At 40.1% G+C, this 18,618-nt stretch overlaps 2 protein-coding genes across 7 annotated transcripts; both read right to left on the reverse strand.

Moving 5' to 3' along the window:
• Positions 1 to 800: 800 nt before the first annotated feature.
• On the reverse strand, positions 801 to 7,707 carry LOC136679748 (sperm-tail PG-rich repeat-containing protein 2-like). Its single transcript, XM_066658417.1, has 14 exons — positions 7,578 to 7,707; positions 6,190 to 6,290; positions 5,991 to 6,122; positions 5,755 to 5,910; positions 5,388 to 5,491; positions 4,638 to 4,749; positions 4,388 to 4,489; positions 4,103 to 4,262; positions 3,826 to 3,986; positions 1,937 to 2,023; positions 1,643 to 1,811; positions 1,153 to 1,268; positions 907 to 1,053; positions 801 to 823 (listed from the first exon to the last, which is right to left on the reverse strand). Exons 1-13 carry the CDS (start codon positions 7,681 to 7,683, stop codon positions 919 to 921), a joined length of 1,641 nt encoding a protein of 546 aa, XP_066514514.1. The 5' UTR covers positions 7,684 to 7,707; the 3' UTR covers positions 801 to 823; positions 907 to 918.
• Positions 7,708 to 9,051: 1,344 nt separating this feature from the next.
• On the reverse strand, positions 9,052 to 18,225 carry LOC136678145 (mothers against decapentaplegic homolog 4-like). 6 transcript variants are annotated; one of them, XM_066656040.1, is made up of 12 exons: positions 18,080 to 18,197; positions 17,109 to 17,134; positions 15,947 to 16,365; positions 15,669 to 15,843; positions 14,461 to 14,487; positions 14,110 to 14,361; positions 12,018 to 12,101; positions 11,830 to 11,880; positions 11,312 to 11,495; positions 10,923 to 11,091; positions 10,463 to 10,601; positions 9,052 to 10,349 (listed from the first exon to the last, which is right to left on the reverse strand). In XM_066656040.1, exons 3-12 carry the CDS (start codon positions 16,184 to 16,186, stop codon positions 10,138 to 10,140), a joined length of 1,533 nt encoding a protein of 510 aa, XP_066512137.1. In that variant the 5' UTR covers positions 16,187 to 16,365; positions 17,109 to 17,134; positions 18,080 to 18,197; the 3' UTR covers positions 9,052 to 10,137. The 6 variants fall into 6 exon arrangements, with proteins under 6 accessions (XP_066512137.1, XP_066512131.1, XP_066512136.1 ...); XM_066656034.1 differs by having other exon boundaries at positions 12,018 to 12,104; positions 18,080 to 18,196; XM_066656039.1 differs by lacking the exon at positions 17,109 to 17,134 and adding an exon at positions 16,647 to 16,743 and having other exon boundaries at positions 12,018 to 12,104; positions 18,080 to 18,109.
• Between the last annotated feature and the right edge of the window lie 393 nt (positions 18,226 to 18,618).

Consider the following 18,618-nt stretch of genomic DNA (forward strand, 5'->3'; position numbering starts at 1 on the left):
TTGAGTACTACTACCTTAACCTAACCTTAAAACATATGCTTACATTAATATTCATTGACTTACATTTTGGTTATAAGCCGGTGGTCCTCAGAAGGAAGACAATTTCCCAGAATGTGATATGTGGACATATAAAGAGTGATATACACCGTGTGTAAACAGATTGTGGTTCCCACAATGTGATAAATGCCTGGTACAGACACACACACACACACACACACACACACCGGGATTGTGTCTGGTTTTTCTTGAAAACTGAAATGTGTTTGATCAGAATTGACCTTAATAATATATATAACATAGGGCCAAAATTTTATTTGTGGAATTTGATAGATTTATTTGCAGTCATAAAAAATAATATGAAATATACCAAACAGAGTCTGCTGCAGATATTAAATTCAAAACATCTTTATATTTACAAAACACCTTTGGCAGTGAATATGCTGGAAAGTACAACAGTTTTTATACTTTTGTCAGTTATTTAAATTTTCAAGAAAAATAGACCATTAGTTCCCACATATTATGATGTTCTGGAGGGGGCATCAGCATTTGTTTGACCTATAACCTCAAATAAAATCACAGCTAGCTGTGTGGTAACATACTGACATCAGGTACTAGGTGGGTATCATCACTTTAATTTCAGATTTACAGCTAACAGGACTGACTCCCTAATCAACACAGACCAGTGTCTGGTGTTTATTGTTATAACAACATCTGTAACACCCTCCCTCCAAGCAGCTCCAAGCATTAATGAAACACACAAACACAGTTTAAGAAAAATTCACGTCTTTATTTCTGAGAAAGTCTGTTCTCTGGAGACACGTTTCTGAAAAAGAAAATTGAAGAATAATATGCACAAACTCACAGCCACTTCTCAGCTAAACACTGCTGATTAAACAAGAGACTGACCTTGGACCTGATTTAAACACTGCTTATGGTAAAGTTTGTTGCCATGGTGACCTGAGGAGCTGGGGCCTGAACATGTGACATCAAGGGGTTCTGAAGGGTCACATTAAAAGTTCCCTTCAGGACAGTATCTAGAACAGCAGGACTGAGCTAAAACACACACACACAGAGACACACACAAATTAAAGATTATAGTGCTGAAGTTGTGTATGAGTGTGTATGACTGAGGGTGTGTGTCTGTGTGTGTACCGTGTATGTTCCTGGTCCAGGTGTGGTGTTTTTGAACTCTTTGAAGCGATCAGAGCGAGAAGCAATCAGAGCAAGTTTTGGAGTGGAATTCACTTCAGGAGTGTACTGACCAGGACCTCAAAATAAACATTACATACATCGTACATTTAATGACAAAATTTACAATATACCAAACTAGATAATTTAGGCAGCTTAACACAGAACATAATAACCACTCATGCTGCTCGTTTGACCCTTCTATAAGTGCTGTGGCCTGAAAGAATTCTAACAAAATAGAATTATATAATAGCAAAGGTAATGACATTTCATGAAATAAAAAATAGTCTATTAATTATTACAATATATCAGTTAATTATTACTTTTGGCAATATTTACTGACAGTTAAACAACCTCATGCCTTTATTAGTGCAGTATCTATCTGTGCAGTATGTACATACCTGTTATATATATATGTTTATATTTAGCTCCTGTAATGTTATACAGTACTCACCTGGCAGCTGTGTGTCTTGACAGAGGAAGGCGGAGTCTCTGGGGGCAGATGTTAAGAAGCTGTTTTGTCGTTTGCGTGCAGCATCAGTACAAGGTTTACTCGTTTGCCGCCTCCCGCTCACTGCCTCAAATGCCTCACGCACATTATAGCAGCTCGCCGGAGGTGAGACCTAAACAGGAAACAAAATACCAGGTTTGCCTTATTTGTGAGTTGTTTTTTAGGTGATATGAGTTCTCTCTTTGTGTTGTTTGTGTTATCTATGTGTTATTTGTTATTTATCTCTGTGCTATTTACTTTAGCAGGCGTGCTGAGTCTGTCTGTGTTTGATCTGAATGCTGCAGTCGGCTTCTGTTTATAAAATATCTCCCCCTCTTTCTCCACCTACAAGTAACACAAATTAAACACACAAAAAACACAATTTACACTTAATCTCTGAAGCGCAGTGTGTGTTAGAAAATATGAAATTAAACAGTGTATAAACCCCATTTATTACGCAAAGGGAAAGCCAATGTAATGTGTATGTTAAATGATATACTCTACAGTGTAGCGTGTGTTAAATGATATACTCTACAGTGTAGCGTGCGCTAAATGATATACTCTACAGTGTAGCGTGCGCTAAATGATATACTCTACAGTGTAGCGTGTGTTAAATGATATACTCTACAGTGTAGCGTGCGCTAAATGATATACTCTACAGTGTAGCGTGTGTTAAATGATATACTCTACAGTGTAGCGTGCGCTAAATGATAAACTCTACAGTGTAGCGTGCGTTAAATGATATACTCTACAGTGTAGCGTGTGTTAAATGATATACTCTACAGTGTACTGTGTGTTAAATGATATACTCTACAGTGTAGCGTGCGCTAAATGATATACTCTACAGTGTAGCGTGTGTTAAATGATATACTCTACAGTGTAGCGTGCGCTAAATGATATACTCTACAGTGTAGCGTGTGTTAAATGATATACTCTACAGTGTAGCGTGCGCTAAATGATAAACTCTACAGTGTAGCGTGCGTTAAATGATATACTCTACAGTGTAGCGTGTGTTAAATGATATACTCTACAGTGTAGCGTGCGCTAAATGATAAACTCTACAGTGTAGCGTGCGTTAAATGATAAACTCTACAGTGTAGCGTGCGTTAAATGATATACTCTACAGTGTAGCGTGCGTTAAATGATATACTCTACAGTGTAGCGTGCGTTAAATGATATACTCTACAGTGTAGCGTGCGCTAAATGATAAACTCTACAGTGTAGCGTGCGTTAAATGATATACTCTACAGTGTAGCGTGTGTTAAATGATATACTCTACAGTGTAGCGTGCGCTAAATGATAAACTCTACAGTGTAGCGTGCGTTAAATGATATACTCTACAGTGTAGCGTGTGTTAAATGATATACTCTACAGTGTAGCGTGCGCTAAATGATAAACTCTACAGTGTAGCGTGCGTTAAATGATATACTCTACAGTGTAGCGTGCGTTAAATGATATACTCTACAGTGTAGCGTGCGTTAAATGACATAATCTACAGTGTAGCGTGCGTTAAATGACATACTCTACGGTGTAGCGTGCGTTAAATGACATACTCTACGGTGTAGCGTGCGTTAAATGACATACTCTACGGTGTACTGTGTGTTAAATGATATACTCTACAGTGTAGCGTGTGTTAAATGATATACTCTACAGTGTACTGTGTGTTAAATGATATACTCTACAGTGTACTGTGTGTTAAATGATATACTCTACAGTGTAGCGTGTGTTAAATGATATACTCTACAGTGTAGCGTGCGTTAAATGACATACTCTACAGTGTAGCGTGTGTTAAATGACATACTCTACAGTGTAGCGTGTGTTAAATGACATACTCTACAGTGTAGCGTGTGTTAAATGATATACTCTACAGTGTAGCGTGTGTTAAATGATATACTCTACAGTGTAGCGTGTGTTAAATGATATACTCTACAGTGTAGCGTGTGTTAAATGATATACTCTACAGTGTAGCGTGTGTTAAATGATATACTCTACAGTGTAGCGTGTGTTAAATGATATACTCTACAGTGTAGCGTGTGTTAAATGATATACTCTACAGTGTAGCGTGTGTTAAATGATATACTCTACAGTGTAGCGTGTGTTAAATGATATACTCTACAGTGTAGCGTGTGTTAAATGATATACTCTACAGTGTAATGTGCAGGTCCAGGTGTGCTTTGTTGTTTATTAATGAACTGAAGTTTTCGTTTTTCAGTGGAACCAAAAGCTGCCTTCCTCCCTCGCTCCACACACACTTTCTTCATACTCTCCTGGGCCATTCCCAAATCGAACACATCATATGCTCCAGGTCCTAAAACACACACACACACACACACACACACACACACACACACAGTTTGCTTACAGCACGTTTACACACAATGTGGAGTGTGTTCTGGTATGTGGTGTGAATGTGTGTGTGTGTACCCGGTGTGGAGTGTGTTCTGGTATCGGATATGAATCGTGCTGCTGTGAGGTTAAATGGCCTCGTCTTGTTGCCGGTGGGTTTTTTGACTGTTTCCAGAGCAGAGCGTGGGTCGTGGTAACAGCCGACGGGGGGCGCCACATCTTTCACAAAAGTGAAGCGCTGCAAGAGAAACAAAGAACTATACTACAGTCCCAACAATCAATCATACATGGGTTTTTAATAACCGTCTGGCAACACCATTACAACCACCTGGGTTACCATAGTAACTGTGAACGTGTACTTGCCGGAGTGTGAGACATAAATGGTGCTCTGGACGTAGCACTATGTGAATCACTGAACTTCTCAAATTGACCTTTAACATCATATTGACCTGGACCAGGAACTCCCTACACACACACACACACACACACACAATATATTATCTCAGCAAACATGGAAAAGTAAGCTAAAAGCTCATTCTATTATATCAGATATATGTGTATGTGTGTGTGTGTGTGTGTGTGTGTGTGTGTGTGTGTAAGGGCTGTAGCCTACATTTTTTTCCTCCTTCATAGCTAGGATTTCGTGATATCTGGGGACCTGCAGCTCTGCTCGACAGTTCAAATCCCTCTTTAAATTCACATTCTCATAGAGCACAGAGTGATTCCTGTCGTAAGCAGAATTTACAAACACAATGTTTTGACCATTAAAGAAATTGGTAAATAAAAAAGGTAACAAAGTACGAAAATGGTGAAGTGCATCTGTATGTTCAGGGGAGCTAGTGAAATGGGCAATGTGTGTAGAAACAAGGAGGTCATTTTAATATATTTTCACAAACAGGTATATGACAGGACCACAAGAGTGTTTGATCATTCTCAGCACTGCAGTGACACTGATGTTAGAGTGTGATTTGCTGTTATGAGTGGATCAGACACAGCAGGGCTGCTGGAATTTATAACTCCTCAGTGTCACTTTTGGATTAAGAATAGTCCATACATACATACATACATCTTCTTTTCCGCTTTTCCATTTCAGGGTCGCGGTGGCAGCAGGGCGATCAAAGAAGCCCAGACGTCTCTGTCCCTAAGAATAGTCCACCAACCAAAAATATCGAGCCAACAACACAATGATTAAAAACTCAAGCACAATGCTGTGTCTGATCCACTCATAACAGTACAACACATATTAACACACCACCACATCATTATGACCATCTCTTTATTTCTACACTCAATGACCATTCTCTTATAGCTCCACTGTCCACAGGACCACTTTGTTGTTAATTGCTTTTTTTAAGTAACTCACTGTTCTGGACAGTAGTGCCCCGGTCCAGGACCCTCCACAATCTTTAGATCTGCTCTCTTCTCTGTCATCCGACTGAAGGGAACACCTTTACACTGCTGTTCAATCTACCAAGCACACACACACACACACACAACAGTCAGAAGGCAGCTTTACTGAAATCCTTGTTCAAACAAATTTAGAAAAAATGAGCAAAACCTCCATCAGAGCAAGAGAAAGAACCAATCAAATGACCAGAGACTCAGAAGGAGAACCTCCCTCTGAGTGCAGGGAACAGAATTCACACCCGTGCTGGGTGGCAGAATACTGGTCCTAGTGTGTGGCTAGTGTACACGTACATACACACACACAGTGTACATATGCTATGGACCTGTTTTGGGCAGTAGAAGGCTGGTCCTATTGTGTGGTCAGTGTTTGGAGGTGGGTGCCTGCAGAGGACACCATGCTTGTTCTCCTCAAAACCAAATGCCTGGCCAGGGCATGGGATTGAGGGGACACCACTGGAGGGAAACACCGTTTTCACACGCTGTAACACAGAAACACATACACAGATAAACACACACGTAGGCACAAATACACACAGTGAACATTTGGGTGTGTGTGTACCTTGTTCTTCCGTTGTGGGCTGGGTTTATGTGTTTGTGTAATGTTGTATGCTCCTGGTCCTGGTGCATATGACTCGAATTCTTCAAAACGTCTAGAATGGTTCTGTAGTGACTGACCTCCAGGAACTGGAATCTAGGCAACACACACACTGCATGATTATTACATCTTAATTAATATTAATAATTTTATGTATAGTTACCTTTGAGGCTGCAATGTCATATTGTCCGGGTCCAGGAGAAAACTCTTTCGACTCAAACATGGACGACCGACTGCAGAGTGACATGAATGGAGCATAACTGTCTAACAGTGTACACACACACACACACACACAAACACACACCAGTGGAGTTTTACAGGTTTTATATTTGAATATTTGTATTTTATATTTCATATCCCGCAGTGTCTGTAAACATTTTTGTACCTGTTGTATCTGTGCAATTAAAATTGCTCTTCTAGTAAAAAACCCATGTTTGAATGTCTAAAAAGTGGTTTAGCTGTAATGTGGTGCAACAGGTAATGTCTCTGTCACACAGCTCCAGGTTCCTGGAGTTTGGTGTGTTCGCCCTCGCGTCTGCGTGGGTTTCCTCCCACGGTCCAAAAACACACGTTGGTAGGTAGATTGGCAACTCAGAAGTGTCCATAGGTGTGCGTGAATGTGTGTCACCCTATGAAGGGCAGGTGCCCCCTCCAGGGTGTGTTCCCGCCTTGCATCCAGTGGTTCTGGGTAGGCTCCAGACTCACCACGCCCCTGAATTAGATAAGCGCTTACATGAATGACTGAATGCACCATTGTCTTTTTTCAATATACATTTGAATATAATGACACCCCACCCTTATCTCCAAATCTCCCTCCACTGCTCAGCTGCAGCTCAGTAATCCCACCCTGCAGGTTAATGGGAATGATTTCCTAACTCTCAGAAACGCTGGCTGTCACATTTTGCCTGTTTCATACAGTCTATGGTACAGTGTTTCAAACTGGAAATGTTCAGCTTATCAAGGTTAAACACTTCATTTTCAGTGGAGGGGGTCTTTGAATGATTTGGCTTTGCTTTGTGGAATACTCCCCTCTTCAGTGCTGAATTCAATAATAATAATCATATATTTACTCGTTTTCTGTAACCGCTACATCCTGATCTGAGGCTCCCGAGCCTACCTCGGCTCATTGGGCACAATGCAAGAACACCACTGATAGGGCACCAGTTCATCAAGCACTTACAAAGTTACTCACACACTCATGCAGTTCCTCATAGCAAATCCACTGACCAGCATGAGTGTTTGGACTGTGGAAGGAAACCATAGCACCTGGAGAAAACCTATGCCGACACTGGGAGAGCACAGAGAAAGTGAACCAAGACAGGAATCAAAACCAGGACCCTGAGATCCTGGAGTTGTGTGGCAACGCTACCAGCAGCAACCAATTAAAAAAAAGAATAATAAAAAAAATAATAAATAAATATTATTACAAATCTGACTTTGATAAAGTATATCCTGGTTGTACCCAGTTGCATAAAATATTAATAATAATAATAATAATAATAATAATAATAACAACAACATCCTGTGTTTTGTTGATTAAATCGTTCTTACCCTGTTTTGTGTTTTTTGAGTTGTCTATGTTGTAAGCACCAGGTCCCACAGAGTCGTTGGTTGATCCTGAGCTCAGTTCCGTGACTCTGGCCGCTCTACTGTACATCTTTCTCTCTCTCTGATAATAACACCACCCTTCTTGCTTCACTGGAGTGTGACTGAAAGATTTTATGAAAATTATTTGAATCGCTGTGTGAAGCAGGGACTCCTGCGCGCTCCTAGAGCGCGTCGCTGCGTTGCCTGGAAAACAGTCGCTTGGATACCAAACTTCTATTTCCACCTTAAATGATGCATTCGTTAGAGTAATCCGGTCCATCTTAAATATAAAAGCAGCTAGAATTATCCGCTCCACCTTAAATGTGCAGTTACAACGAACTGCTCCACATTGGTCTGTTCAGATTAGTAACTGTGTACAAATGCAGAAACAAGCAAACAAGCAGATATCACCACCAATACTTTAATCTTGAAAGTGATATTTTTATCTGAGTGTGCTAAACTGCTTATGATTACGTGAATTATCTTTCTGAACAATGTCATACGTGCACAAAAACAAATCTATGAGAGTTTTTCCTTGTCGTTTATGAAAACAAAATTCCTTCCCGTTTTTCACTCTGAGTGATTCTGTGATTAAGATCAACCGGTTTCCATTTCTATATATATTTTTTTAATCTGATTGATATATACACAATGTATATTTTCCCCTAGTTCTAGCTATTAAAGGATCTGGTCCTAATTTAGTTGAGCAGACATTAAATGTTAAAAAAATAGCACTTTATTTGGACAGATAACTGAAACATAACTAATGAAAGCTGCCAGCCAATATTAATGGTGCATTAAAATATAATACTTTATACACAGAACAGTCATAACATTAACATTAGCTATACTTACTGTCCATTTATACACTCCACATACTGATACACCTCATAGTCCTTTAATTTAAGCATCTTGCTTTGTATACATTGTTAGCCCCTTTTAAACCTGTCTGTTAATTATCATTAATGAATTTTTTTTAGGCTTGCCCACCTTTCTATTAGACCTAGTCCCCCATAGATTTGAAGTCAGAGACAGTAAGGCAGTGTTCTGCTGCTGAACATTTTGTCATCCTCAAACCGTTCATCAGTGGTGCCTGCTCACAGGATGCTGTTAGCTGGATATTTTTGGTTGGTGGACTATTTTCAGTCCAACTGTGAATCACGTTACTTTGTAATAGCCATAAGTGAAAAGGTAATTGCCCATTTAAATAACATGCATTAATTAAAGAGCTCAGTTGAATGTTGAGATAAGGTGCACTTACCTGCTTCACCACTTTCTACCTTACAAACAACTTCAATTATGAACTGCATCTGTGCATTTGGATGACAATCTTCAGATCTTTAAATGTTACAACACTGATTGGTAATCCTTCCTCAAGTACTAGGATTTGTCACTGGGAGAAATTTATTTTGATGCTATGACAGCCGTGCATCATTTTCAACACATTTATTTACATTTGAACATTTATTTCCAACACGATACATTTTTGTATCTCTAATATGTTTAGCTACAGCAAACCTCCCTCTAAATGCAATATTACTGTATGTTGTGAAAGGTCTAACAAAACACAGAAAATATATCCAGAAATCTGATATGGCCAAAGCTTGTTGGGGCCAGAAACACTCAAGAGATTGGGTGAAGGTTTTGTACATCACAGAAGAACAGGGCCATTAACCGTTACATTAAACGTTTGTTTAAATATCCATCCTCTGGATATAAACTCATGATCTACTTTAGAAAATACATAACTCTGAAGTGTAAAAAGGCAAGCTCTTAATCCTTAATTCATAGTGTAAACCTGTCTGATGAAGTTCTGCATTAATAAATGGTGCCCCCTTTTAGCAGAAGGACATATGTTCTGTTAAGAGTCTGTAAAAGTCCTGGATCCTTATTCACAATGGTTCAACTTAGTAAACGTCATTTAGAGTTCATTCACGAAATACCGTTTCTCTTAGTGTTCAGACAGAAGTCAGTGTTTATCGAGGTGATTCTTCAGCGTGGTCGAGGTTGAGTTTCTGTGCTGTTTGGGTTCCACCCTGAATCACAGTGATTAAACTTAAGTTCTTTCAGTCGAGAGGCCTGTGTGTAGAGTTGACGGTTTTTAGCATTGTTAGTCACCATTCTGGTTTCTATCTTCATGTTTCACGTTATGAAGTGGTAAGAACCGTTAGATGCTAATGAGTGTGAGCTAGTCACAACCAAACTCATCGTCCTCACCTCAGTCATCTGCACAGTTTAGACTAATTTTACAGTTTGGCACAATTTCTCTAATCCACTTGATTTAAGGTTTCAGGGCTTAGACATTGATTATGCTCAACAGACCTTATAATCAACACTGTTTTTGTGTGCAATACTGACTGAAACACTATGCTAAGGTGTAAAAGTCCTAGAGGATTAACAGGAAGATATCATCTGACAGGGCTATTATCTTATTCCGGCTAGAGTTCAGTTGGGGATAAGTCAACTGTCAGATGTTTCTCAAGTCAGTTCAGGGTTAACCAGGTGTCACTGAATGGTTTGCAGGTCAGTCTAGAGGCTGGGGGTCAGCAATGGGCATAGTGTGGAGGACCTCGTCTAGCAGCTGCAGAGCTCTGTGCAGGTGGATCTCAATCCAACAGGGAGTTTCTTTGATGCTCTGACGGGGATAGTCTGGACCCCAACCCTTTACAAAGCTCATTCTTAGAATGCAGAGTCTCCGAAGATCATCCACACCAATACCTGCCGCCGCGGAAAGACCTGGCACACACAAAAATATATCACAAAAATCTGTTACACCAAAACACCTAAATTGTGCAGTATGTGTGGTGTCTGTCTTCTGTTTCTGGGTGTGTGTGTGTGTGTAAACTCACTGATAGCTGGTGCAATTCCTCCCACAGATCCTGGTCCTGGGATGTTTCCTGCGACGGCAGCCGCCTGCGCAGCTGCTGCTGCCTGCGCAGTAGCTGCTTGCTGCTGCATCTGTCTGTGGCACTGCCTCAGGTCAAACACCTGCACACAAACACATACAGGTTAAGTGCCAGTAAAAAATTGGAAAACTTGATGTAATTCTAACTCTTAACTCCAAGATTTTGGGATTGCAATTACCCTGGTGTAAACACTGGGGTTAGAGTACCGAGTTAAGCAGAGGACAGGATTAGGGGTCAGAGCTATCTTTATGTAAGACCTGAAATCAGATTTGTTTGGGATGTTCCACTATGGTAAAATCACATCAGTTTGTTTCATCATTATAACACAGACTCTATATTTGTATAGTTTAGATTTAAACAATGGATTATTCACTAGGTGAATGTAGGGAGTGGTTAGATTTACCTTGATGTAGGCGCTGGGGTAGATTTTGTGTACAGCGTCTCCTGGAGCTCGACCAGCTTCTCTGTCCAGATAGTAACTCTGGACAAACACGGCATGGTCACTAAGGCATCGCACCCAAACATCACCCTCACCTTTACACTCTAGCTGTACTCCTTTACCAATATGCAGTCTAAAAACAAAAAAAAACACAGTTTTTCCAGTTAAATTTGAGGGCTCTTTCTCTAACACATGAAAGGCCAGAGATGACAAAACATGAGTGAGGAACAGAAGCCATAAACTTTTCAAAACCCATTACAGCTTTTATTGCAGTTTTGCTGTCCTATTTAAACACAATCATCCTCACAGTAACATTAACAGTTACACCAAGAATGAAGTAGACATCTGCCTGCCTGGCTCTCTCGATGGCCTCAGTGCGGTGGACATTGCTGAGCTGACCCAAACAGAAACGGTCTCCTCCCGATGGATCCACATAACCATCCACCGTCACCACAGGGCATGAGGACGGTACCTTAAATGTCTCTCCAACCTGCACATCCATCTCAAAGTATGCTATTGAGCACCAGTAATCAGGAGCTAAGAGTGAGACAGGCAGGGAGACCAAAAGGGAGACAGAAGAAAACATAAGGAGGACAGCAGCAGAGCAAGTCCTCAACCAATGCAGTTTGAATTGAGAACTACAAATGTGTTCTATTTCTTATGACATGAGTTCACTGTCTAATGTGTCCACAGCACAATTTATCAGGAAGTAGGACGTTTTAAACAGTACTGAGCACAAAAACACTAGGACTAGGTCTAGGGTCAGGAACCCATTTCCTATGTCACAAAACCTGTCCCTACAGAATATTCATTGGATACTGTCAGTGTGTGATATACTATTTGTTACTGTACAGTCGATTATGAGACTCACCTGGATGTGTGGATATAGGTGGCTGAAACACCAGCTCATTATGGACAGGCCCTGAGAGAGAGAGAGGGAGGGAGAGAGCGAGAGAGATAAACTCACAGAATTCTGCATTTTTGTGAGGGTGTTTGTACTCATGTACTGTTGCTCATGAGTGGCCCTGTGGTGTGTGTGTGTGTGTTTGAAAGACTCACAGTACTGAGGAGGGTGGTGCTGTAGATGGCCGTTCTGATGCTGTAGGCTGTGTGGGAAAGTTGTTCTTGGCCATGGTCCTGCTGCTGCTACAGAAGACATATAGGCAATAAGTACAGACGTATATTTGGTGCACAACCCGAGCACCAGTGACAGTGAACTTTGTAGTTTTCGAAAATAGTCACACGTGTTTTTAACTCACACATTACAACTTCCACTTACTCTCACTGATGTATTGTGGTGCAAAACTAATCTGTGCATCTGTAGAGCCAAGGGCAGGCACTGTTCAGAGATCAGTGTACCCTTCCGACCAATCAGAGGACTCGTTAGGCACGTGTCAAAGGCTATTGGCTGAGGTCTCCTGAGTCTGTGACTGAGCAGCTCCTATGAAAGGCCTTCTCCAGAAAACAAACATGGAGGACAGAGGATCCGTGTAGAAAAATGTAACGGAAAACCGGAAATTACTCTTTATCAGATTTCTGATTAAGGAAGTGGCAGAGAGATAAAGGACTATCATGGACCAGGACTATCATGATTATGATATTATGATTATTATTATCATAATATGATCTATGATTGTGAATTATGATTATGAATTATGATTATTATTAACAGGACTATCATGATAGATATTATTATGGGGAAGAAAAAGTGTTTTCCTTGGGGAGTTTGAGGATATTCTGGTCCAAATGCTTTTTAATCTTAATAAGAACTCTTTCTTCCTCGCATTCCTGTGACATGTGGCAGATGTGAAATATCCAATGTTCATAGTATGAACGTCTAAATTTATTTACTGATGAGGAGTCTATTCCCAATTAATTTATTCTGAGCATCAGGCAGTCGGGATGAATCGGACCAACCATAGACAGTAAATGGGATCAACTTTTGGCCAATGATTCAGAGAATAGAAACACGCTGAATCGACTCAGTCTCCGTTTGTGAGCACATTCTGCTGCACAATTTTAATATAAAAACAGACCCAACTCAATACTCCTTCTAAATATGCATCATATATCCTTCTAAAAAGTGGTAAAAAGTGAATTAGTCCTTACTCCATTAGTTTATCCCTGGCTATGTCCTGTTTAAAACAGACAGTAGCTATACGAACAGCACAGTAAATGAGGCTTGAGTCACCCAGAGCACAGCCCCAGAAACACACAGAGAACTTCAGAAGGATTTGCTGACATCTGATCTGTGCTTGGGGCGGCACGGTGGCGCAGCAGGTAGTGTCGCAGTCACACAGCTCCAAGGACCTAGAGGTTGTGGGTTCGTTTCCCGCTCCGGGTGACTGTTTGTGGGGAGTTGGTGTGTTCTCCCTGTGTCCGCGTGGGTTTCCTCTGGGTGCTCCGGTTTCCGTGTTTGTGTAAGACAAATATCCCCTTAAAAAAATACAATTGTGTAATTTGCATTTTTTTGTGCATGTTTTATACAAGTGTGTGAATGTGTTTTGCACCATATTTCGCACTGCAGCTGGAGCAAAACTGTGAGCATATTATATTTTTGTACTTGTGTGTATAGAATTGGTTTTGTGCACCTCCAATATAGAATTTGTAAGGGTGTAACTGTTAAGTTGTATTTGTGGGACAAATTTGTAACTCCTGAAGACACTTTCTCTGTGGCTTCATATTTATTGATACACATGTGTGACTATTTTCTACAACTACAAATTTCACTGTAACAGGTGCTCGGGGGTTTTGCACCAAAAATACCTCCGTCAATAAGCTATGAGTCAATGCCTGCTTAGGATAATTATGTGCTTGTGTGGTGTGTGTGTGGATCCTAATCCTTAATTCTGGCTTTGAAGTGAAAAACTGGGTTGTATCTTAAAACTGGATATGCCTTACTGTCTGAAACAATATCAATGAAAGACATAACAAATACCCTGAAGATTTATTTTACGGTTCAATAGAAGATTAATCTGACCAGCTTTATTTAGAGGTATTTTTCATTTAGATTTTAACATTCAAATTGTTATAATAATTCCAGAAACAGTTGGATGAACTTCTGTTTAAGCAGTAGAACCAAGGAGTACTAGGCTTCTTGGCATAACTATAAATAGAATACTACTGTAACCTTAACATTACTGTTTCTTACTTGCTGGTCCAGGGGCAATGCTGGGGAAGGCAGAGCTGGAGGCAGAGCTTGCTGCATCAGGTGGTGGCAAGAGGGCAGGGCTACTGAAGGAGTCTGAGAGGGCAGGGCGTGCAGATGTGGGCGGGGCCTGTAGCGAAGGGGCTGGCTGATGCTGAATGGTTTGAATATTGTGAGAACTGTGAGAACCGTCAGAACCAGAGTGAGATGGCTGTCCTTCAAACTCCTCCTTCACCAGGAGACCAGCACTCGGACCTAGCACAGAACATTACACACATCACATAAGCCAAAATACACTTTCTATACAAACAATTATCAGAACAACCAAAAAGGATTTCATAACAATTTCCTCACCTGCACCCAGAGTCAGTCCAGACAGATCTGAGAGAAAAGAGGAAGAATGTTAATACTAGTATCAGTATAAGCAGTGTTGAAGAGCAAATATCTTTCATTTTTCTTATGTTTTCTTTGGTTTGTATGTGGGATTGTGTCTTTAAGACTGATATACACAGATCAATCTTAACATTATGAAAACCTCCTTGTTTCTACACTCACTGTCCATTCTCTCAGCACCACTGACCAGACAGGAGCTCTTTGTAGTTGTACAATTACAAACTGTAGTCCATCTGTTACTCTGCATGCTTTGTGAGACCCTTAGCTACTCTCAAATGAGCTACTGTCTCTGGTTTTACATTCACAAGGTGGACCAACAAGGTAGTTGTGTCTACTAGATTGGACAGTGTTTAAAAACTCCATCAGCACTGCTGTGTCTGATCTACTCAACACCGACACAACACACATTAACACAATAGTAGAACAACAAAGTACTCTTGACCATAAAGAATGGACAATGAATGCAGAAACAAGGGGGTGGTCATAATGTTATGGCTGATTAGTGTATGTAAACAAGTTCTGTTCTGGTCGACTCTGTATTGTGCCTCATCGATAAAGCGTTCCACCCTAAATCACCCTATGATATCAAAGTGAATGGGTGGGGCTAAACTGCTGTAGACTGAAGTGGTGGGGCTAAACTGCTGTAGGGTATATGGTAAGATATTTAGTTAGTCCTCTACATATGAACAAGCTCCACTTCTAAGCGCTTGTTCACAAGTCAAAAGAAGGCATCCAGCATTTTATTTAGTCTATGGCATATAACAATGCACTGTTATAACGTTTTCAATCAAGTTAGTCTTTTAACATTAAATAAGATCATAATAAAAATCTGTTATCTTACATTTAAAATATAGACCAATTTGGTACATAGCACAACATTTCTAGGAAGTGCCTGTCCTTCTACTGCTCTGCTATAAATATTTATGTAAAATGTGGGTTCCTATAATGTGAGAACTAACCTTATGCATTGATGGCAATTACACATTAAACAAGTGAATGCTGAAAATTCATATCGTTGGACGTTTAAGGGTCATGCGTTGAGAACTTACTGTATAAATGTTTTGATTATCACTAAAAGAAATTATATAAAATAGCTGCCTTTTCACTGCTCTGAACTGAGTTTAATTATCTGAAGAGATAAATGCATTTCTGTTTGTGTTCACACTCACCGATGCCTGGAGATGCGACCCTCTCATAATGATACGGGTTCACACACACACTGTCACACTTCAGATCAAAAGCAAACTGACAGTATTTAACATGCTTCAGTTCATTCTTATGGAGATCAGGCCAGCGCCACAAACGAGCATAGATCACATGAGGGAATCCTTTACGGCCTGCCACCTGTAAATATGCACAACATAAAAAAACAACATTATCACATCCTATTGTTAACAGACATGCACAGATGAGAAACAACAACAACAAAAAAAAACATGGCCGTTACCTGAAGGCGGCCATCCAGTGTGCGCTGGATGGTAACACACTTGCTTGGATGCGCTCCATTGGTGGTTACTGCAGTGATGAGTGAGTCAAGCTCATCCTTCTTCTCTTTCAGCTTCTTCACCAGGCTCTCAATTGCCCGTTTTGAGAAAGACTCGCTCTCTCCGCCCTGCCGGTGACACATGAGGCTGTGGACGATGCTTAGACATGCATCATTACTCGTAGGGGTGCTGGAAACAGACATAGTGGGCACGAGTACACGTACACACACACTATGGTTCTCAGATCAGAGAGACACTGCCACCAACCCAATCTTCATTGGAGCTGCACTATGCCACAGAGAGAGAGAATGTCGAATCCACAGCTCGACCCAGATGGTGTGTTTCTAACAATTGAATCCCTCAATGTTCAGCTCCACATCCACTGAAATATGACAAACACAATAACAACTCATCACAATCTACCTCAATCAAACAAACCAACAAACACTTTTGCGAAATACATTGTATGAAATAAAAGAAGTTACATGTACAGGTATGACTGTACTAAGACTTGTGTACTTAAGTTTCTTTATAGTGGTGGTGAATGAAACCATGCATATAAATGCTTACTGTTGAAAATAATTTTTCTTACACTCTTCCTCACATGAACTCTAAGATAATTCAGGACGCAACCACCTTGGTGACTTTGTATAATGTAATTACCATGGGGTGCCTTTTGTTCCAACCATTTGGGCCAAGCTGAAGACAGACTGGATGTCCCCAACACAGCAGGGGTCCTCCGTTTCTGTTAACCTGATTGCTATGGTAATTGATTAGGTGTGGTTAAGGGTGGGAGGATCACTGTGTTATTCTTAAAAGGGTATTTTACAGAGAGAGTTTCAGACTTGTTTAGGAAGAGACCCATGCGCACCCAATAAACTTCATTTTCATCTCTACTTTTCGAGTCTCCTCTCCTATTTTCAAGAAACAACTTGCCAGCAGAAGAACAACAACGTCCAGCGACGAAAGCAGGAACAAAAGAACAAATTTTAAAAGACAACATTACCAAACAAAATGATTTCCTCCATCTAATCAACCCTACTAGTTTTAAGAATATTTATAAATGTTTGTGTGTGTGTGTATAGGAAGGATAATGATGAAGATGAAATAAATAAGTATCTTTACCCCACAAAATCCAGTATGTATCTCTCCTGGTGATTTAAAATCCAAAATCCAAAAACAATTGTCAGATATCGGCAGCGTATTCAGAACCAATTCATGTAGTAGTTAACTTTCTATCAGGAGCTTTTAAAGGAGACCATCAGGTTCCATTCATTACCACTGCGAATTGTTCTGACTCTGGATGTTTCTCCAGAACCAAAGCACATTCGGTCATTTTGTGTACACCTCAAACAGATAACAGATAATATAACACGTTACGCGCTAAGTAATATATAAACCATTTCATAAACAATCAATATAAACAGTGATGTCTCTATCACAGACACTGGGTTTCAAAGTTTAACTTTTTGCAGATGAAACCTGAGTGATGAATGGGGGGCGTAAACATGCAAGAGTCTGTGACAAACGAAACCATCAGAAATGTACACGAAATGTAAAAAATAAACTGCATTAATATACTAAACGGAAAAACTAAAACTGTCATGTTAATCACAAGTGAAAATGTATGCAAACCGTCACCAAAGCTGAATTTTTACTCACAAACAGCCTGAAATGTGTTTATGTGGAATTGCCCGTTCCGCCTTAAATGGCTCAGCCGTCACGATATGACGAAGGTGCCTACTGCTGTAACTGCAGCGCCACTTAAGGTGGAACGGGACATTCCCAGTGAGAAGTCCACAACAGCTGCGGCTAACGGCTAACGTGCTAGGAAACAATAAGAGCGAGTTTATTTCGTTAGTAAAACACATGAATAAACCCTCGGCGACTTGCCAAACCTTTAATTTTTCTAACAGTGTGATCCCAAGGACAACTGTAACGCAACTTTACCCAGAATGTATTTACATTCAGCTTGCTTACATTCATAAAGCTAGAGTATCTTAATCGTGCGATTTCATACATTAGCCTGTTAAAACGGCTTAATGACGCATTTCATGTTGATTTAATGATATTTTAAAGACGATATGAAGACTTACGATTCAAATCTAGAGTGCTTTGTAAGCCATAAACGTGTTTAAACGCGCTGGAAGATAACGCCGCTGCAATATGGCGAGGGGACGGTAGACAGTATTTTTTTCCTTTCACACTCATTTTCAACACCCGCCCCGCCCGTTTTTCGCCACATTCATCAGCCTTTGGCGGAGAAGTAGTAGGTATAAACTCCTAATCAGATCCCTAACCAGTCACAAGCCAAGACGGGTGGAAAGACGAGCCAATCGCAGCCAAAGAGTGGGCGGACCTTCCTGAAAACGGGTAGAGACAAAGACAGCAGTATTTGTTTTTGTTTTAAACTAGACGATAAAATCGTGAATGTAGGTGATGTATTCCCAAAATGTGTGAAGATTGAATGTAACATTTAGAAGGTTCTGCTGTATTAATGATGCAGGGTGTGTTATTATTTTATATACATACACTCTATATATATATATATATATATATATATATATACATACACTCTATATATATATATATATATATATATATATATATATATATATATATATATATATATATA

Source organism: Hoplias malabaricus, chromosome Y (assembly GCF_029633855.1).
Source record: "Hoplias malabaricus isolate fHopMal1 chromosome Y, fHopMal1.hap1, whole genome shotgun sequence".
NCBI lineage: Eukaryota > Metazoa > Chordata > Actinopteri > Characiformes > Erythrinidae > Hoplias > Hoplias malabaricus.